This window comes from Pleurodeles waltl, chromosome 9 (genome assembly GCF_031143425.1).
Source record: "Pleurodeles waltl isolate 20211129_DDA chromosome 9, aPleWal1.hap1.20221129, whole genome shotgun sequence".
NCBI lineage: Eukaryota > Metazoa > Chordata > Amphibia > Caudata > Salamandridae > Pleurodeles > Pleurodeles waltl.
In genome coordinates this window covers 17075778-17097704 of record NC_090448.1, presented here as the reverse complement: position 1 = coordinate 17097704, position 21927 = coordinate 17075778, and the positions used below count along the sequence as shown (strand labels likewise).

At 48.3% G+C, this 21927-nt stretch overlaps 1 protein-coding gene across 1 annotated transcript in view; it reads left to right on the top strand.

Annotated features, from left to right (window-relative positions):
* The window catches only part of LHFPL4 (LHFPL tetraspan subfamily member 4), a 324830-nt gene extending 308914 nt beyond the window's left edge, over window positions 1-15916 (top strand). The window contains exon 4 of the mRNA XM_069206135.1: window positions 14766-15916. Within this exon, the coding sequence (XP_069062236.1) occupies window positions 14766-14774 (9 nt within the window). The 3' untranslated portion in view covers window positions 14775-15916. The remainder of the gene's footprint in view (window positions 1-14765) is intronic.
* Window positions 15917-21927: the final 6011 nt, after the last annotated feature.

Below are 21927 nucleotides of genomic sequence, written 5' to 3'. Positions count from 1 at the left end.
TGAGGTCTGTCTGTTCTGGTTTGGTCTGTCTTACAGTGAGGTCTGTCAGTGCATGTTCTGTTACACTGAGGTCTGTCAGTTCTGGTTGTGGTCTGTGTTGCAGTGAGGTCTGTCAGTTCTGGCTGTGGTCTGTGTTACAGTGGGGTCTGTCAGTGCTGGCTGTGGTCTGTGTTACAGCGAGGTCTGTCAGTGCTGGCTGTGGTCTGTGTTACAGCGAGGTCTGTCACTTCTGGCTGTGGTCTGTGTTACAGTGAGGTCTGTCTGTTCTGGCTGTGCTCTGTGATACAGTGAGGTATGTCAGTGCTGGTTGTGCTCTGTGATACAGTGAGGTCTGTCAGTTCTGGCTGTGCTCTGTGTTACAGTGGGGTCTGTCAGTGCTGGCAGTGGTCCGTGTTACAGTGGGGTCTGTCAGTGCTGGCAGTGGTCCGTGTTACAGTGAGGTCTGTCAGTGCTGGCTGTGTTCTGTATTAAACGGATATCTGTCCGTGCAGGCTGTGGTCTGTGATACAGTGAGGTATGTCAGTTCTGGCTGTGCTCTGTGATACAGTGAGGTCTGTCAGTGCTAGTTGTGGTCTGTGTTACAGTGTGTGCTGTCAGTGCTGGCTGTAGTCTTTGTTACAGTGATGTCTGTCAGTTCTGGCTGTGGTCCGTGTAACAATGCCTGCTGTCAGTGCTGGCTGTGGTCTGTGTTACAGTGAGGTCTGTCATGGCTGGCTGTAGTCTGTGTTACAGCGAGGTCTGTCAGTGCCGACTGTGTTCTGTGTTACAATGGTCTGTCAGTTCTGTTTGTTCTCTGTGTTTCAGTTAGGTCTGTCAGTGCTGGCTGTGGTCTGTGTTACAGCGGGGTCTGTCAGTGTTGGCTATGGTCTGTGTTACAGTGAGGTCTGTCACTTCTGGCTGTGGTCTGTGTTACAGTGAGGTCTGTCTGTTCTGGCTGTGCTCTGTGATACAGTGAGGTATGTCAGTGCTGGTTGTGCTCTGTGATACAGTGAGGTCTCTCAGTGCTGGCTGTGCTCTGTGATACAGTGAGGTCTGTCAGTTCTGGCTGTGCTCTGTGATACAATGAGGTCTGTCAGTGCTAGTTGTGGTCTGTGTTACAGTGTGTGCTGTCAGTGCTGGCTGTAGTCTTTGTTACAGTGATGTCTGTCAGTTCTGGCTGTGGTCCGTGTTACAATGCCTGCTGTCAGTGCTGGCTGTGTTCTGTATTAAACGGATATCGGTCAGTGCAGGCTGTGGTCTGTGTTACAGTGAGGTCTGTCTGTTCTGGTTTGGTCTGTCTTACAGTGAGGTCTGTCAGTGCATGTTCTGTTACACTGAGGTCTGTCAGTTCTGGTTGTGGTCTGTGTTGCAGTGAGGTCTGTCAGTTCTGGCTGTGGTCTGTGTTACAGTGGGGTCTGTCAGTGCTGGCTGTGGTCTGTGTTACAGCGAGGTCTGTCAGTGCTGGCTGTGGTCTGTGTTACAGCGAGGTCTGTCACTTCTGGCTGTGGTCTGTGTTACAGTGAGGTCTGTCTGTTCTGGCTGTGCTCTGTGATACAGTGAGGTATGTCAGTGCTGGTTGTGCTCTGTGATACAGTGAGGTATGTCAGTGCTGACTGTGTTCTGTGTTACAGTGATATATGTCAGTTCTGGCTGTGCTCTGTGTTACAGGGAGGTCAGTCAGTGCTGGCTGTGGTTTGTGTTACAGTGAGGTCTGAAGGCACTGACTGTGGTCTGTGTTACAGTGCTTTCTGTCGGTTCTGGCTCTGGTCATGTTACACTGAGGGCTGTCAGTTCTTTCTGTAATGTGTGTTACAGTGAGGTCTATCAGTGCTGGCTGTAGTCTGTGTTACACAGATGTCTGTCAGTGGACTGTTACAGTGTGGTCTGTCAGTTATGGTTGTGGTCTGTGTTACAGTGAGGTCTGTCAATTCTGGCTGTGGTCTGTGTTACAGTAAGGTCTGTCAGTGCATGTTCTGTTACACTGAGGTCTGTCAGTTCTGTTTGTGGCCTGTGTTACACAGATGTCTGTCAATTCTGGCTGTGGTCTGCGTTACACTAAGGTCTGTCAGTTATGTTTGTGCTCTGTGCTATAGTGAGGTCTGTCAGCTCTGTCTGTGCTCTGTGTTACAATGGTCTGTCAGTTCTGTTTGTTCTCTGTGTTTCAGTTAGGTCTGTCAGTGCTGGCTGTGGTCTGTGTTACAGTGAGGTCTGTCAGTGCTGGTTGTGGTCTGTGTTGCAGTGAGGTATATCGGAGCTACATGTGGTCTGTGTTGCAGTGAGGTCTATCAGGGCTGGCTGTGGTCTGTGGATTAATGAGATCTGTCAGTTCTGACTGTAGCCTTTGTTACAGTGAGGTATGTCAGTGCAGGCTGTGGTCTGTGTTACAGTGAGGTCTGTCAGTGCAGGCTGTGGTCTGTGTTACAGTGAGGTCTGTCAGTGCAGGCTGTGGTCTGTGTTACAGTGAGGTCTGTCAGTGCTGGATGTGGTCCGTGTTACAGTGAGGTCTGTCAGTGCAGGCTGTGGTCTTTGTTACAGTGAGGTCTGTCAGTGCTGGTTGTGGTCTGTGTTGCAGTGAGGTCTATCAGGGCTGGCTGTGGTCTGTGGAATAATGAGATCTGTCAGTTCTGACTGTAGTCTTTGTTACAGTGAGGTCTGTCAGTGCTGGCAGTGGTCCGTGTTACAGTGGGGTCTGTCAGCTCTGTCTGTGCTCTGTGTTACAATGGTCTGTCAGTTCTGTTTGTTCTCTGTGTTTCAGTTAGGTCTGTCAGTGCTGGCTGTGGTCTGTGTTACAGTGGGGTCTGTCAGCTCTGTCTGTGCTCTGTGTTACAATGGTCTGTCAGTTCTGTTTGTTCTCTGTGTTTCAGTTAGGTCTGTGAGTGCTGGCTGTGGTCTGTGTTACAGTGAGGTCTGTCAGTGCTGGCAGTGGTCTGTGTTACAGTGAGGTCTGTCAGTGCAGGCTGTGGTCTGTGTTACAGTGTGGTCTGTCAGTGCTGGCAGTGGTCCGTGTTACAGTGAGGTCTGTCAGTGCTGGCAGTGGTCCGTGTTACAGTTAGGTCTGTCAGTGCTGGCAGTGGTCCGTGTTACAGTGAGGTCTGTCAGTGCTGGCTGTGATCCGTGTTACAGTGAGGTGTGTCAGCTCTGTCTGTGCTCTGTGTTACAGTGGGGTCTGTCAGTGCTGGCAGTGGTCCGTGTTACAGTGGGGTCTGTCAGTGCTGGCAGTGGTCCGTGTTACAGTGAGGTCTGTCAGTGCTGGCTGTGTTCTGTATTAAACGGATATCTGTCCGTGCAGGCTGTGGTCTGTGATACAATGAGGTATGTCAGTTCTGGCTGTGCTCTATGATACAGTGAGGTCTGTCAGTGCTAGTTGTGGTCTGTGTTACAGTGTGTGCTGTCAGTGCTGGCTGTAGTCTTTGTTACAGTGATGTCTGTCAGTTCTGGCTGTGGTCCGTGTAACAATGCCTGCTGTCAGTGCTGGCTGTGGTCTGTGTTACCGTGAGGTCTGTCAGGGCTGGCTGTAGTCTGTGTTACAGGGAGGTCTGTCAGTGCCGACTGTGTTCTGTGTTACAATGGTCTGTCAGTTCTGTTTGTTCTCTGTGTTTCAGTGATGTCTGTCAGTTCTGGCTGTGGTCCGTGTTACAATGCCTGCTGTCAGTGCTGGCTGTGTTCTGTATTAAACGGATATCGGTCAGTGCAGGCTGTGGTCTGTGTTACAGTGAGGTCTGTCTGTTCTGGTTTGGTCTGTCTTACAGTGAGGTCTGTCAGTGCATGTTCTGTTACACTGAGGTCTGTCAGTTCTGGTTGTGGTCTGTGTTGCAGTGAGGTCTGTCAGTTCTGGCTGTGGTCTGTGTTACAGTGGGGTCTGTCAGTGCTGGCTGTGGTCTGTGTTACAGCGAGGTCTGTCAGTGCTAGTTGTGGTCTGTGATACAGTGTGTGCTGTCAGTGCTGGCTGTAGTCTTTGTTACAGTGATGTCTGTCAGTTCTGGCTGTGGTCCGTGGTACAATGCCTGCTGTCAGTGCTGGCTGTGTTCTGTATTAAACGGATATCGGTCAGTGCAGGCTGTGGTCTGTGTTACAGTGAGGTCTGTCTGTTCTGGTTTGGTCTGTCTTACAGTGAGGTCTGTCAGTGCATGTTCTGTTACACTGAGGTCTGTCAGTTCTGGTTGTGGTCTGTGTTGCAGTGAGGTCTGTCAGTTCTGGCTGTGGTCTGTGTTACAGTGGGGTCTGTCAGTGCTGGCTGTGGTCTGTGTTACAGCGAGGTCTGTCAGTGCTGGCTGTGGTCTGTGTTACAGCGAGGTCTGTCACTTCTGGCTGTGGTCTGTGTTACAGTGAGGTCTGTCTGTTCTGGCTGTGCTCTGTGATACAGTGAGGTATGTCAGTGCTGGTTGTGCTCTGTGATACAGTGAGGTCTGTCAGTTCTGGCTGTGCTCTGTGTTACAGTGGGGTCTGTCAGTGCTGGCAGTGGTCCGTGTTACAGTGGGGTCTGTCAGTGCTGGCAGTGGTCCGTGTTACAGTGAGGTCTGTCAGTGCTGGCTGTGTTCTGTATTAAACGGATATCTGTCCGTGCAGGCTGTGGTCTGTGATACAGTGAGGTATGTCAGTTCTGGCTGTGCTCTGTGATACAGTGAGGTCTGTCAGTGCTAGTTGTGGTCTGTGTTACAGTGTGTGCTGTCAGTGCTGGCTGTAGTCTTTGTTACAGTGATGTCTGTCAGTTCTGGCTGTGGTCCGTGTAACAATGCCTGCTGTCAGTGCTGGCTGTGGTCTGTGTTACAGTGAGGTCTGTCATGGCTGGCTGTAGTCTGTGTTACAGCGAGGTCTGTCAGTGCCGACTGTGTTCTGTGTTACAATGGTCTGTCAGTTCTGTTTGTTCTCTGTGTTTCAGTTAGGTCTGTCAGTGCTGGCTGTGGTCTGTGTTACAGCGGGGTCTGTCAGTGTTGGCTATGGTCTGTGTTACAGTGAGGTCTGTCACTTCTGGCTGTGGTCTGTGTTACAGTGAGGTCTGTCTGTTCTGGCTGTGCTCTGTGATACAGTGAGGTATGTCAGTGCTGGTTGTGCTCTGTGATACAGTGAGGTCTCTCAGTGCTGGCTGTGCTCTGTGATACAGTGAGGTCTGTCAGTTCTGGCTGTGCTCTGTGATACAATGAGGTCTGTCAGTGCTAGTTGTGGTCTGTGTTACAGTGTGTGCTGTCAGTGCTGGCTGTAGTCTTTGTTACAGTGATGTCTGTCAGTTCTGGCTGTGGTCCGTGTTACAATGCCTGCTGTCAGTGCTGGCTGTGTTCTGTATTAAACGGATATCGGTCAGTGCAGGCTGTGGTCTGTGTTACAGTGAGGTCTGTCTGTTCTGGTTTGGTCTGTCTTACAGTGAGGTCTGTCAGTGCATGTTCTGTTACACTGAGGTCTGTCAGTTCTGGTTGTGGTCTGTGTTGCAGTGAGGTCTGTCAGTTCTGGCTGTGGTCTGTGTTACAGTGGGGTCTGTCAGTGCTGGCTGTGGTCTGTGTTACAGCGAGGTCTGTCAGTGCTGGCTGTGGTCTGTGTTACAGCGAGGTCTGTCACTTCTGGCTGTGGTCTGTGTTACAGTGAGGTCTGTCTGTTCTGGCTGTGCTCTGTGATACAGTGAGGTATGTCAGTGCTGGTTGTGCTCTGTGATACAGTGAGGTCTGTCAGTTCTGGCTGTGCTCTGTGATACAATGAGGTCTGTCAGTGCTAGTTGTGGTCTGTGTTACAGTGTGTGCTGTCAGTGCTGGCTGTAGTCTTTGTTACAGTGATGTCTGTCAGTTCTGGCTGTGGTCCGTGTTACAATGCCTGCTGTCAGTGCTGGCTGTGGTCTGTGTTACAGTGAGGTCTGTCAGGGCTGGCTGTGCTCTGTGTTTCAGTTAGGTCTGTTAGTGCTTGCTGTGGGCTGTGGTCTGTGTTACAGTGTGTGCTGTCAGTGCTTGCTGTGGGCTGTGGTCTGTGTTACAGTGTGTGCTGTCAGTGCTGGCTGTAGTCTTTGTTATAGTGATGTGTGTCAGTTCTGTCTGTGCTCTGTGTTACACTGAGTTCTGTCAGTGCTTCATACGTTTTATGACATTTTCTCTATATATAGCTGCTGCCCGAGGCGAGAGGTTGTGTAAACTGAGGGATATCTCTGCTGTCTGACCCAGTAAAGTCTCTGCACTCTGCCATCTTCGGTGGTCTAGCTACACCCCTGTCTGTGCAGTATTACAGTGAGGTCTATCGGGGTTATTTTTGAGCCATGGTCCAGTGAAGGCTGAGCTCCTGTTTTTTGTTTCTTCGGGTCCTCCTTTCTGATTCTATATCTTCTGATAGTTCACCATGTTTGTGTGTGCTGCGCTGTTGCAGATGTTTTCACCTATGTAGGGGCAAGTGCCTTGCTGCCTGCCCCGCGCCACCAGGAAAGGGCACCAATGCACTGTATCTACAAGATATGGCACGTTTCTGTACTCTCCATCTCCACTTGCGCACAAATGGCTGCATTGTGGGGATGAATGTTTTTGTGCAGGAAAGAGACACCTTCCTGCACCAAAACAATCAATGGAGGCGATTTCCTCCTTCTGTGTGCACACATAGAGGAAAAAATGGGGAGAAATAATGTTCTTTCTCTCCATTACACCTCCCTTACGCCACCCCTGGGGAGGCATACGTTTTTGAGGCATTCCCAGGTTCACACCTTGTAGTAAATCTGGAAATGTGTCAAATGCCACTGGTGTTACGTGGGAAACCCTCTGTAATGCCCATTGCACGCCTCATTAACGCAGTGTTAGGGAAATTAGCAACTTGCGCTGCGCTGTCTCACGCCGTATGTACAAGGCCATCGGAGCCACGCAGGATGGCTTTACGTGGTCTTGTAGATATGGCTCTGCAGCATGTGCCATCGGAGCTTCACAAAAGCTTACGAGGCCCTAGTGGCACACTGCGTCATTGGAGCATTATTTGTTTAATGCTCCTGTGGCGCAGTGTGCAGCCCATATTTACAAGGCCACGCACAGCCACCTTGCATGGCTTTTCATGGCCTTGTACATATGGACCCCCCTTTTACGCTAAACACTGCGTGAAAGGGGCGTTTTATGCGTGTTGCTTGGGGTGTTCCCGAGCAACACCAATGGAACCCAAAGTAATCTGATGCATTCCCAGATTTACAAGTTTGGCAGTGTGTCAGATTCCTTTGCCACCTCGGGGTGGCATAAGAGTGATGCAACAGGGAGAAACATCTTTATTTCTTCCCGTTTTTCCTCTTTCTTTTTGTGCTGCATTCTGCAGCACACATAGAGAGGGGAAAACACCTCTGGTGATTGTGTTTGAGCAGGAAGGTCCCCCTTCCTGCACAAAACAATCATCCTCACAATGCAGGTACCAGGGAGCAAGGGTGCCTGTGTTGGCGTTAGGCAGCAGTTTGTGCCCCCGCGCAGGAGGAGAGGACAGAAACGTGCTGTATCTTGTAGATTTGGCGCATTTCCGCCCTTTCTCAGTGGCGCAGGGTGGCACAGCAAGGCACTTGTTGCGCTGCCTGCGCCACAGGGCTTGTAAATGAGGCCTCTAGCTCCAAAGAAGTGGTGTAAAATACTGAGTGTAATAGTAAAACACTACTGCCATCTGGTGGCTCAGTTAGTTTACTACCACAAGTGAGGCACGTGGGTATGGCATTTATATAGCGCAATCCGAGCTACAAAGCAACGGAGCGCCATGCATTACATCAAGGAGTTTGGTGACAATCTGCAAGATTGTGTGCAGCAAGAGAAGACTACACACATATGTACCACATTTTCAGGCAGAGGGAGATTTAGTGATTTGATTAGAATGACATGATTTTGAGCCAAGCTGCAGAGAGCAGGATTTCCCATATTGCAGGGTCGGCTGCTGTGTCACTAAGCCACCCCTCCTCCCTTTCTGTACAGTGATGTTCATGTTAGCTTCCATCCTTAAATACTTCTGCAGTCTCTCCTTCAAGTCTTTGCAGAACAAACACACATATGCATTGATAGCAAACAAGCCTGAGAGTCCTGTTTTTACGAAAGTGTATTATTTGTGGAGAGTTTTTTTCAAAAAATTTACTAGATGTCTGAAACATTTCACCCCTCCCTTGCTCCCTCCCCCCACCTTTTGGATAGATTTTTCAGCTCCTCAGAACCAGGGGCAGCTCCTCCGCTATGGCGAAGGAGTGTCACCCCCCCAGCCAAGAGATGAAAAATGAAACGATAGTTCCACTATTGTTTCATTTTTCATCCGCTGGCTCAGCCACCTGTACAGAGGAGGGGAGGGGCTGGGCCTGGGCCGCGGGAGGTGGGAGTGCAATATGTGCGCATGTGTGTTTGGCCGGCTGTCTGAGGCCGGCCAAAAACATATGCGCACTTAGGTTTCTCCAACCTGGCTGTATACACAACTGTGCTGGAGAAACAGCACAGACCCCAGGCTTGTGTCTGAGCGGTAGTGACTGCCGCTCAGACCAAACCTGATGCAGCTTACATGATATGTTTAGCATGTAAGCAGTGCAAGGATTGCTGGGGAGCCTGTGCTGGTGTCCCAGTGAATGTTGGGACACCACATGGAAGGAAGAGGAGTGCAAGGAGGCAGGAGACAGAGACGGCAGTAAGTTAAGTTTTTTTTAAATCCCCCCCCCCTCTGTCCCTGAGCCCTTCCCTTCCTCTGCACCCCTCCCCTTGAGATTTGCGGGGACAGCTGATGCTCAGAACAATGCACAATACTTAAGGTGTGGCCTGCAGAACTGGACACAATACTCCAGGTGTGGTCTCCAGAACTGGACACAATACTTTAGGAGTGGCCTCCAGAACTGGACACAATACTCCAGTTGAGGCCTCCAGAACTGGACACAATACTCCAAGTGTGGCCTGCAGAACTGGACCAATACTCCAGATGTGGCCTCCAGAACTAGACACAATACTCCAGGTGTGGCCACTGAACACAATATTCCAGGTGTGTTCTCCAGAACTACACACAATACTCCAAGTGTGGCCTCCTGAACTGGACACAATACTCCAGGTGTGGCCTGCAGAACTGTTCCAATACTCTGGGTGTGGCCTTCAGAACTGGACACAATACTCCAGGTGTGGCCTTCAGAACTGGACACAATACTCCAGGTGTGGCCTGCAGAACAAGACACAATACTCCAAGTGTGGCCTGCAGAACTGGACACAATAGTCTAGGTGTGGCCTTCAGAACTGAACACAATACTCCAGGTGTGGCGTCCAGAACTGGGCACAGTACTCAGGTGGAGCCTCCAGAACTGGACACAATACTTCATGTGTGGCCACTGAACACAATACTCCAGGTATGGCGTCCAAAACTGGACACAATACTCTAGGGGTGGCCTCCAGAGCTGGACACCAGGTGCGGCCTGTCCATATGGGTTGAGGAGCCATGCCCCCTCACCTTTTTCCCTACAGGAAGAGTGTCTGTTAGGCTGAACAAAGGTCTGCCTGGCAGACACACTTTTTGTTCATGTCAAGTAGACAGGAGCCAGACATGTGCTAAATGCACAGGCACCTGGCTGCCTAAGCTGAACTGTCAGGCTGAGGATTTCACAACCCTGTGGGTGTGACCTCCTCAGCCAAGCAAAAGTGTCTTGAGGCCCTCCACCTCATGACAAGGGGGAGCGTCACTAACTGCCTAGGACATAGGTGCCTCAGTTTTAAGCCCTGAAGTGTCCCGAGCCGAGTGTCACACAGTGACACTTTGTCACAGAGTGGGGTGGAGTCAGCACTCTCATTGGCGAGTGAGGGACTGTTGCCTTCCCTCATTAGAGGGGGCGAAGGGTGACACACGCACACATACACATTCACTCACACCGATGCATTGAAACACGGGCACACACACTCACAAGACTCACTCACAGATACGCATATATTCATACATACACACAAACCAAACATAAAAAAACAAATAAAACTTACCTTCACTGTAGAGAGGGAAGCCTCAGCGGTCCCAGGAGGGTTGAGACTGCTACAGTAGGTCAGTCAATGAGGGATGGCTGCGGTTCCAAAGATGTCGATTTAGGTCCTCGTGGTCAGAAGATAACTGGTCCATTTCCCACATGAGGATGTCGCTTTTGTGCAATAAGCTCATGGTGGTTGATTAGCATTGACTGAGGCTTTGGTTGATGACACAGATAAACAGATTATTGCAATGGCTTGTATTTAAACATTCAGCAACAACATTTGAACAAACTTCAAACCTTACAAAATGCTACCGCGCATCTGTTATCAGGGAACTCCAAATGTAAATCCACTTCTTGAGCCATTCACAAATTACAATGGCTCCCAATCAGACAACAAATCAGGTTTAAGGCCTTGTGTATGGCTTACAAGGCACTTCACAATGCTGGCCCTGACTCCTTGAAACAGAACTTCAATTGGTATGAGCCTAACAGGAATATGCACTCCACTAGGCCTAAGAAAAGTATAGTCCCTAGGTTCAAAAGTGCCAACTGGAAAGAGCTTTGTGACATGTACAGGCAAAGCATGGAAGCTTCGATCCTTTCATATTAGATCCATGCCCAGTCTATTATCTTTCAGGAAAGCATTAAAAACTTAACTTTTCTCTAATTAGTAATTTCCTGATCCTAGTTAGTAGAGTTAGTGCCAAGATACTTTTGGGTAATCGTGCACCATAACATAACATTGAGATCTGTGATTTCAGTGCCTCAGAATGGTCCAGGGTCAGGTAAAGGGCAGAGCTGCAGATAGAAGGGGAGAAGGATGTCGGGGGAGCTCTAACAGACATTAGCCGTGGAAGGTGTAGGAAAGTACCATCTTGCCTGGCATGTTACCCCCATTTTTACTTGTGTGTCAGTTTGTTTTTGCCTGCGTTACTGGGATCCTGCTAGCCAGGACCCCAGTGCTCATAGTTTGTGGCCTGTATGTGTTCCCTGTGTGGTGCCTAACTGTTTCACTGAGGCTCTGCTAACCAGAACCTCAGTGTTTATGCTCTCTCTGCTTTTACAATTGTCACTGCAGGCTAGTGGCCATTTTCACCAATTCTGATTGGCACACTGGAACACCCTTATAATTCCCTAGTATATGGTACCTAGGTACCCAGGGTATTGGGGTTCCGGGAGATCCCTATGGGCTGCAGCATTTCTTTTGCCACCCATAGGGAGATCAGACAATTCTTACACAGGACTGCCACTGCAGCCTGAGTGAAATAAAATCCACGTTATTTCACAGCCATTTTACCTTGCACTTAAGTAACTTATAAGTCACCTATATGTCAAACCCGCACTTAGTGAACGTTAGGTGCAAAGTTACTAAGTGTGAGGGCACCCTGGCACTAGCCAAGGTGCCCCCACATTGTTTAGGGCAATATCCCCGGACTTTGTGAGTGCGGGGACACCATTACACGTGTGCACTACCTATACCTATATGTAGCTTCACTATGGTAACTCCGAATATGGCCATGTAACATGTGTAAGATCATGGAATTGTCCCCCCATGCCAAATCTGGTATTGGGGTGCCAATCCCATGGATCCCCCTTGGCTCCAGCATAGAGCCCGGGTACTGCCAAGCCAGCTCTCTGGGGTTTTCTCTGCGGCTATTGCTGCCGCCAACCCTCAGACAGGTTTCTGCCCTCCTGGGGTCTGGGTAGCCCAGTCCCAGGAAGGCAGAACAAAGGATTTACTCTTAGGGAGGGTGTAACACCCTCTCCCTTTGAAAATAGGTGTGAAGGGCCTGAGAGGAGTAGCCTCCCCCAGCCTCTGGAAATGCTTTGAAGGGCACAGATGGTGCCCTCCTTGCATAGACCAGTCTACACCGGTTCAGGGATCCCCCAGCCCCTGCGTGAAACTGGACAAAGGAAAGAGGAGTGACCACTCCCCTGTCCATCACCACCCCAGGGGATGTGCCCAGAGCTCCTCCAGTGTGTCCCAGACCTCTGTCATCTTGAATGCAGAGGTGTGAGGGCACAGTGGAGGCCTCTGAGTGACCAGTGCCAGCAGGTGATGTCAGGGGCCCCTCCTGGTAGGTGCTTACCTGGTTAGGTTGCCAATCCTCCTCTGAGGGCTATTTAGGGTCTCTCCTGTTGGTTTCTCTTCAGATAACGAATGCAAGAGCTCACCAGAGTTCCTCTGCAGCTCTCTCTTCAACTTCTGCCAAGGATCGACCGCTGACTGCTCCAGGACGCCTGCAAAACCGCAGCAAAGTAGCAAGAAGACTACCAGCAACATTGAAGCGCCTAATTCTTACGGCTTTCTCGACTGTTTCCTGGTGGTGCATGCTCTGAGGGCTGTCTGCCTTCACCCTGCACTGGAAGCCAAGAAGAAATCTCCCGTAGGTAGATGGAATCTTCCCCCTGCTAACGCAGGCACCAAACTTCTGCATCACCGGTCCTCTCGGTCCCCTCTCATCTTGACGAGCGTGGTCCCTGGAACACAGGAGCTGGATCCAAGTGACCCCGACAGTCCAGTGGTCCTTCTGTCCAAATTTGGTGGAGGTAAGTCCTTGCCTCCCCACGCCAGACAGTAATCCTGTGTACTGCGTGATCTGCAGCTGCGAGGGCTTCTGTGCACTTTTGCAAGGATTCCTTCGTGCACAGCACAGGTCCCCAGCACTCCGTCCTGCATTGCTCAACTCGCTGAGTTGACCACCGGCTTCGTGGGACCCTCTTTTGTTGTGTTGAGACGACCGCCGTGCTCATATTTCTTGAACGCCTGTTCAAGTGCTTCTGTGGGTGCTGTTTGCTTCTGCATGGGCTCTCTGTGCTGCTGAGCGCCCCTTGTGTCTCCTCCTCCAAGGGGCGACCTCCTGGTCCTTCCTGGGCCCGGGCAGCACCCATTTTCTTCAACCGCGACTCTTGCAGCTAGCAAGGCTTGTTTGCAGTCTTTCTGCATAGAAACAACTCTGCATCCGCCAGCACGCCGTGCGACATCTTCTGACCAAAGGAGAAGTTCCTGGCCCCTTCCGTTGTTGCAGAATCTTTGGCTTCTTCCACCTGGAGGCAGCCCTTTTGCACCTTCCTCCGGGGTTTAGTGGGCTCCTGCCCCCCCTGGACACTTGAGTGACTCTTGGACTTGGTCCCCTTCCTTTGCAGGTCCTCAGGTCCAGGAATCCGTCTTCAGTGCTTTGCAGTCAGTTGTTGCCTTTGAAGAATCCCCTATCTCGACTTTACTGTCTTTCTGGGGTAGTAGGGTAACTTTACTCCTACTTTTCAGGGTCTTGGGGTGGGGTATCTTGGACACCCTATTTTCTTACACTCCCAGCGACCCTCTACACACTACACTAGGCCTGGGGTCCACTCGTGGTTCGCATTCCACTTTTGGAGTTTATGGTTTGTGTTGCCCCTAGGCCTATTGTGTCCTATTGCATTCTACAGTGTTTGCACTACTTTTCTAACTGTTTACTTACCTGATTTTGGTTTGTGTGTATATTTTGTGTATTTTACTTACCTCCTAAAGGAGTATATCCTCTGAGATACTTTTGGCATATTGTCACTAAAATAAAGTACCCTTATTTTTAGTAACTCTTGAGTATTGTGTTTCTTATGATATATTGCTATATGATATAAGTGGTATAGTAGGAGCTTTGCATGTCTCCTAGTTCAGCCTAAGCTGCTCTGCTATAGCTACCTCTATCGGCCTAAGCTGCTAGAACACTACTAATCTACTAATAAGGGATAACTGGACCTGGCACAAGGTGTAAGTACCATCAGGTACCCTCTTTAAGCCAGGCCCAGCAGGCCACCGTCCCTGTGATTTCTGCGAATCCCAATGGGTCGCGAAAAAAGACCTACCTCATGAATATTAATGAGGTAGGTCTATTTGCGACCCACTGGGAATCACAGAAAGTGTAAAGAACACTTTCAGACATCAGTGTTTGTGATGATCAAATAGCAAATCACAAAAATACGCTATTTGGTAATCACAAACCTGAACCTACGCACATTTGGCCCATTGTTGCGTCTCATGAAACTAGCATTTGACTGAAGGAAGAATGTAGAATCTTCACAGCTTATGTATAAACCTCTTTTGGTAGCCACATCTCATCCATGGGTGTAGTAAACATCTAATGCCCAAGGCAAGCAGCGAAATCAGTTTGTACAAGTGTTTGGGAGAAAAGGAGAGGACTTTGGTGCAAAAGGATGTAAGATTTAGGCCACGAGAATGTGGTAACCAGAAGTGGTGCGGCCCCCTCTCACTCAGCAGGCTGAAGAGCAATAAATGTGTTCACAGTTCACAACAAAATGGTCACAAAGTGGGAAACGTGGCAGAATAGAGCTGAACAAAAGAGAGCAGGGGCGACCATGATGCCAATAGCTAATTGCACCAGTATTTAACCTGCAGGGTACATTATGGCCCTGATTTATAGTTTGTTGGATGGGTTACTCTGTCACAAATGTGACGGTTATTCCGTCCGCCATATTACAATTTTCATAGGATATAATGGAATCATAATACGAGAATGGGATATCCGTCACGTTTGTGTAACCCCATCCGCCAAATTCTAAATAAGGCCCATTCTATCATGAAACACATCAGTGTGCCCTCTCCAAGCGCCACCCAGCGGCCTATAGACTCAGACTGCCTCTGAATATGAGGATGCCCTGCATGTGTGTTGTGTTTTTTGTTACACATCTCTTCTTCAATGAGCATTTGTTGGAAACAACCAACATCTGAGATGCTTTTTTCTGTTTTGAGTCACATTACCTGCATGTCCTTCAAGAGAAGGCAGACACGTGGGTCTCTGGCACAGTGGTTTGCTGCTAGTATTATTTCAGTATTTTTTTTAGATATCTTGTGTCTAGCTTCACCTCCTTACATGGTGTTTCTGTTTTTTTCCACCAGAGGATATAATGTAGAAGAAACACAGATGCCCCCTGCCCTGTCACGGACAGCACCATCTGCCTGCCACCGGAAGCCACAGTACCACTAGCCACGCCTCTCCACTGCCTGGTCCGCAGCTCTGTCTTTCCACTTCCCCTCCATGGAGAACCCACCACCTCCAAATTGACCTCAGACACCCCTCATGGATTCATCACACCCGTGACCACTGTCTGTGCTGTACGGAGAGGCGTGAACTAAAGACTTGGGGAGCAGAGGGCAAGGACTACTTTCCATTCAACACAGGGGAAAAAAGCATCTTCAAAGACAAAAAAACTTTTTAAAAGCCCTGTTTTTTAGAAAAAAAAACATTTTCCAAGAAATATTTCTACATCCCTGAGAATCTGTGGCAGATTCCAGCTCTCAGTAGTAGACATTACCAATATGCACTGCTGTATCTGGTGACAATGGGGAAAAAAAAAACATTTTTGGAGGTCCATGTACTCCAGGTGCCACATTAACAACACCACCTCCACCCGCTGAGGCCTCTATCGTAATGACGCCTGTACCCCTATGGGGCCTAAACCCCTGGTCAGCCTGCAGTCTCTGTGTACCCTGCACTTTGGTGCAGTTTGCGGCCTCCCTGGGGCTGCACCACCCTCCTTTCCTTGTTCCCTCCACCTCCAAGAAGCACCCCCTTTTGTACAGTAGCACACCCCTGAACTGCATGGCTGAGCAGGAAACTCAACGGCGTTTGACATTTTTATGCGCTAACTTGAGCCAATCGATGCTTAATTAACAGGGTATAAGGACTGGTCCCCTTCGCCTGTAGGGGTCAGTGCCGCGTTCGGATAGGTCATTGTCCACACACCCACCACACATCACTACCAGAGGGTGAAATGGGTCAGAGGGAGGCGAATCACATGGAAGTAGTGCATTAATAGTGAAAAAAATCTAAGCACCAGGGCCCAAAGTATTTCTCAAGAGATCACTGCAGCTTGCATGAGCCACCGACTGTGCTGCAAAATACCAGTCTCAACACAACTACTCATCTTAACACTCCTACATCGTCTATCACTTAGACTACTCTGAGCCACCCAAGGCTGAAAAAAATGGTCTTCACCAGCTGGTATTATTCATTTTTAATGCATTTCTTTTTTTTACAACTCTGCTGATGTGTTCAGTTAGAAAATAGACAAACAGTGCCACCATGTGGTGAACTACTAAGCAGTGTCGAGAATTAAGTATGGGGGCCGAGCACAGGCAAACCCTGGCTAAAATTAAGCACTGCACAGAAGGATATTCTGGGTAGATTGGGGGTTCACACCCTTTTATGCCAATCAGCTGTTTCACAAACTCCAACAATGATAGCGGGAAAGAGAATAGTCCCACTTCTTGTATTTCCAAAGCAAACGGATTCTGATACAAACAGGTGGGATTTGCTGTACTGTGAGGTTGGCGGCCACTGTTGGACAATGTACAATGGCTCATCCAGGCCAGGCTGGTCTGTATGGGAGCTGAGATATACCTTGATTGGATGTTTGATCTGAAATGCCAGTAGGGCTGGAGCTGAGTCAGCCCAGTGTCTTCGAAAAGTAATGGGACAGGTGCAGAGTCAGCTGCACGGCTTGCTCTTTCCAACCCAATCCAAGTACGCCAATTAGAGGTAGCAGATGCAACATTGGTACCCTGGCACTGCCCTTGCTACTACTAGACAAGAGAGAGGCGCTCCACAGACCAAGGGGACAGAGCACAGTATCAAGAGAAAAAAACAATTCTCCCCTTGGCAAAGGCAATCAATCAAATGTGGGTCTTTAGACCAAATGAATACGCTCTTCTCTCATACCCCAAATATTTGCAATCATGAATCAGTACCACATCCACATTATATGCACAGAGAGTAGAATACTGCAATCCGTTATTATAAGATGCTCATATCAATATTGTGTAGTGACATTTCCACATGTTAAAATAATACAATGTTAAAAAGGAGGCTTCACAATCCAGAATATCAGTTGCACATGAATAAACCTTACCACAATGCTGCGCAAAAGTGATTCTAACAACCAAAATCCTTTTCAAAGACACAGATCCATTTTAAAAGGGAAAGAACATAAGACAGTACACATAAATCTATTCCAGCGCCCGCTGTAACCATGGAGAGTAATATGTTGTGTTTTGCTGGAATAATCATCTTCCATATTACAATGTGTAAGGGATCCTGAATGAACAAAATATGTTGACACGTTTCGGTGGAACTTGTGAGATGTTACCACCTTCTTCAGGACAAATAAATGAAAAATACACAATCTCCCACAAACGTTCACAGCAAAAAGATTAAAAACCTGCAGAAAAAAGTAATAACAATTACTCCACTATACATTTCCAATAGTGTAAACAAACGTCTCAGTACAAATAATATCCTAGTGGTACATACATCACTCTCCCAAAGCATCACCCTTGCTACCCCTGACTGGCACTTTGGTATCCCTGGCACTGCCCTTGTTAGTGTTGGTTTCCGGGGTCATGAAGGCAGCTTCATAATCCAAAAGTAAACAGGACTCTAGGATTCATACATACCTTCAGTGGTTTCCACTCAAGCCCCTCCTTCAGTACTTCAGCAGCAAATGGCAGACTTTAGAGAGGTTATGGGATCTTTAGGGTCAAAGGGTATTTAAAAGTTACTTCTGCCACCCTTGCCATTGTGGTGATTTGACATACATGGCCCCACGGACCCTCCAGAGGGATCACTGCCAAGAAATCTTTTGCTTTCCTCACATTTCAATCACCTAGCTGCAAAGTGGCGTCACAAGTGACTGCTTCTTGTAGTACTATCTTTTCTGAAGAAATAACTTTCATTCTGAGGTTTGTAGTTTCATGTTTCACATCCTGGGTGTGATTGTGGACCTATGAATCCCAGCACCATTATTGCTGGCTAATGGGCCAGGACTGGCTGAAAGTGTCACACATGACATGGGTCACATGGTAGCCATGAAGTCACCACTGTCCCGCCACCTGGATCATACTGACTGTCTCTTACTCAAAGTGTGGATGTCTGTAGGACATACCACACAGTTTCAGTGGTATTTCACTTGCCATCACACCTGCCTGTCTCTGATGCTGGGTGACCTGTCTTTAAAGCAGCTTGAGGTCCTGCACAAATGGTGCTAAAACCAGAGATTTGGGGATCCAGGAGCCAGTTCTGTAAAAAAGCCTTTCCTGGTGGGGTTCCACAGTCTTCTAGATGCTCCCAGCTCTAGTACTTTGCAGAAGTGAGTTGTAGACGGTGAGATAGAGACATTTGTTCTAGATCTCACAACTGGGGAAGCTGGGAATAGAACGGAGGTTGATTGCGCAAGCAACAGCTCTTCCAATAGAAACATCTCGTAGAGTCCCTGGCATCCATGACCACTGTGAGTGGGGGTGTGAGTGTGCACCACAGACCAATAGTGAACACAGACTACATTTCCCATAATGCCTCTGCCACACCTGCAGGATCATCCCTCAATTCTCCTGGATCTCTGCAGCCCGGCTATGCTCTGATCACAGCCTATTAATCGTGTTATCTTTAAAATACTGGTGAGCTTTCGATGGCAAGTCGCAGCGAGGGTTAGCAGTGCTCTTGCTTCCCGCCTTCCTGGTGCCCACGCTGGACCAGCAGCTGAAATGCATTAAAAAACAAATATATGGGAACTGTGATACTGCATGCATTGGGGGCGGGGTCATTGAACGTAGGTGTGGAGCAAAGGTGTGGCTAAAAAAACTAAATATTCTTTACTTTTTTTGGTCTTTTACCTTCAGGTAACTACATATAAACATATAACTACATGTAAAATAAAGTGCAGCTCAAATGAAAAATAAATGCAAGTTAAGTTAATCAGTGGGAAATGCATTAACGTACATTATGAAACCTCTATTAGTTAATGCTCTGCAGAACCCTGCACGTGTAACCAGAGAGCCACAGAGTTGAAACCTGGTTGGTGCAGTGGAGAGCAGTGACTTGTGTATTTTTAGTACTACGAGGTCCCAGTCTGTGACAGAAAGCACTGTGAATATGTGAGTCATTATTTTAAACTTGCATTACACACAGTATAAGATACACTGCAACAAAATATGCAGGCTTACGATAAAAAGGTGCCGACAATATAACGTTTTTTACATAGCTGGCCCTTAAGAGCAGACACTTGACAGCTCAGCTGGTAACTCCTTTCACTACCACTCAAAAGAATAAATCTGTCATCAGGAAGCTTCAAGTGATTCCATCAATAAAAGTCTATTCCGGCTTCAAAGCACACTTTACATTTGCAGATTGACCAGTTGTGCACATGCACACTTCTTTCAAACAAGAAGGCACACTGGCAGGAAGGCTTGTTAAGCTGCTACCCCTGCATCGATTTCACATCACAGGAAACTCCCTGCCTGGCTCCAGCTGAAGCATTTAAACTATCAGAATTTACTGTAGCAGAATGGTTGATTTGTAACCAAAATTAGGGGATCTGTTTTTCATAAATTAAAAAAGTATGAGCACATTGTGCCCCTCGGATCCCCCTCACTTTGACCTCTGCGCAGGACCAAAGATTTTAGGGCACTGTAGAGTGTTCAGTCTTCTGCTTAGTACTGAGGGACATACCTACAAGGGGAGTTGTGTCCCACATGCATCACACAACATGGTGCTAGCACAATGCAAGCCCAAAATGCAATTTATGAGGCCACTCAAGACCCCCTTGTGTGGCCTTGAGTGGCTTCATAAATCTGGAGTGAAACATGCAGTGCAAAGCTCTGTGTTGTGTTACTTTGCCCTAGGGAGGCATTCCATGGGTGTTGTGTGGGAGTTCCCATGCAATATCCATGAATTTTCACGCATTCCCAAATTTACCTGAATTGGCCGATCTGGGAATGTTACAAAATGCTACGCATTCCCAGGGATGGCATAACAAGGAGAAATATCTTTATTTGTCCCAGTTTTTTCCTCTTTCTATGTGTGTGTTGAAGAACCTGTAGGTCTTTTGACCTTCACAGAACCTCCTGAGATGTGGAAAGAAACCAGGAAAAATCTCTGCCTCCATGAGATGCGATTGAAATATGTTGTCTTGAGGTAGATTATTCCAGGGACTAAACATTAGGCAGTCAGAAGATTTGATTATTTCTCTGGTGCCTTTGAAATCCAACAAGGCAGATGTAGATTCCACTTGAAATATAAATGGCTGTCAGATTAATGTACTTAGACATGGGAAAAACAGAGATTTCCAGGATTTCCTAGGGTTACTCGATGCAGTCAAGTTGGGGACAAGGTTAGAAGGTAGCTCTCCATGGTAAGCAGTCAGTGAACACTCATTGAAGTATCCATCTGGATCCACTCCCCTCTGTCCAAGTGCCTGATTGGCCTCTGGGGTTGGAAAGGACTTCACATGTATGACCTGCAGTTTGATGGTCCTGCTGGGGTCCTGCCTTCCTTGTCACTAGGCAAAGATGATCAAGAGCTGAGATCCACTCCTGGAAGTTGGGTCTGATGACCTGTAAAGATGAGCATGTGGCTGTGTAAAAGAAACTCATTGCGATCCCCAACCCATAAGGCCACGGCATGTTGCACTTAAAAGCCTCCACATCAACACATCACGTGTCCATTCGTTCACTCACCAGGTGGTGGTTTTGTGAGACCAACTTCAGCGTAGAGATAGTTTTTAAAGTGCAAGTGACTATAGAAAGAGAGATGGGAGGGGCGGCAAGGTCAACGGGGCTTGCAGAAGATTGGGGATGGGCGCAATGAAACGAGATGGCTCCACCTGTACACTTCAGCAACAGCTCCTTCATGGAAAAGGGGGCCTCGCTCTGTTATACTTACAAAACACCCCCATTCTCTCTTCGTTTGCCTCCTGTGAACCAAACTCGTGACAGAACATTCTGAACAATGCACAATCACTTTTTTTCTTGTGTAACAATGTTACCCCTTTTGGAAGGTCATGGTGTAGTGTGAGGATGGTTGATTTGGTTCTTCGTAAGGGCATGTTTCGCTTGGGTAGGAACCACCTGCACTGGTGGAGGCCAGGCCATGCCTGCGGCCTCCCTCTGCACTCAGGAATCACTTCCGGATCCAGAGCTTAGAGCCCCCCTCCTGCAGGAGCAATGCCTCCGGGGGACCACCAGCCTTACGATGAACCCTAAAGGAGATTTTTCAATTTACTTATTCTCTTTCGTACTGGGGCACCTCTTGAGTTTACAACAGCCCCGTCTCACTCACCTAACTTTGTGTCTTTTTGGAGGCTGCAGCCCACTTGTGTTTGGCCAACTGTGTATTGAGTGTTTATGTGCCAAGATGTCCTGTTAAGGAGCTGGAATCCTATTGGTTTTGGAACTGGTCACCCTCAGACTCCACGTGTTGCCTTCATCTGCTCCAGCTCTATCCCCGCCCCCTCCTCACAGCCGCCAATAGGTACAGCTCCACCTGTCTCTGTGTTGTATCTGAGTAGGTTAGTTGTGTATTGTAAAGATATCCATCTGTAAAAAAGGTTTGAAAATTTGCTCTTACACCTTAAGATTTTATCTCATTAGATTTGCCTACTTTTTTGATCTTTTCTATTATTTATTTCTGTTTCTGAAGTCTTTTTTGCTGCCAAATTGTAGCTTCCAGTGCTGGTGCCATAATGTTCAATAAAGAGAGACTTTTTATCACCCCTTTCTGGCTGTGTTTTCCAACTTGTCTCCTGTCCCTTCCCACCTCCGACCACTGCACCTGTCAGCTTGGAAGGGACGTGTTAGTAGGGCTTTGTGAATCAATCAATTCGAATTTATAAAGCACAGCAAATCTCCTGTGAGAGTCTCAAGGCGCTGGAGGTGGTAGATGCTTTGTGGTGATCTGTTCATTCGAAGAGCCATGTCTTGAGTCCGTTTCTGAATTCCCGGAGCAATGCAGCATTCTGGAGGTGCAGGGGAAGGTCGTTCCAGGCTTTGGCTGCCAGGTAAGAGAAGGAGCGTTCTCCTCTGTAGGATCGGGGGATCTGTGGGGTGGCTGCGAGGAAGAGAGAGGCAGATCATAGGTGTCTGGTCGGTTGGCGGAACCAGGTGAAGCGAACCAGGGGATGCTGAGAGGCCAACATCCATCGCCGCTGGTACCTCCCTAGGAAGCAGAAGAGGAGGAAGGCACAATCATCCATGCTAGACACAACCACTGGGCTAAATTGGATTCCCA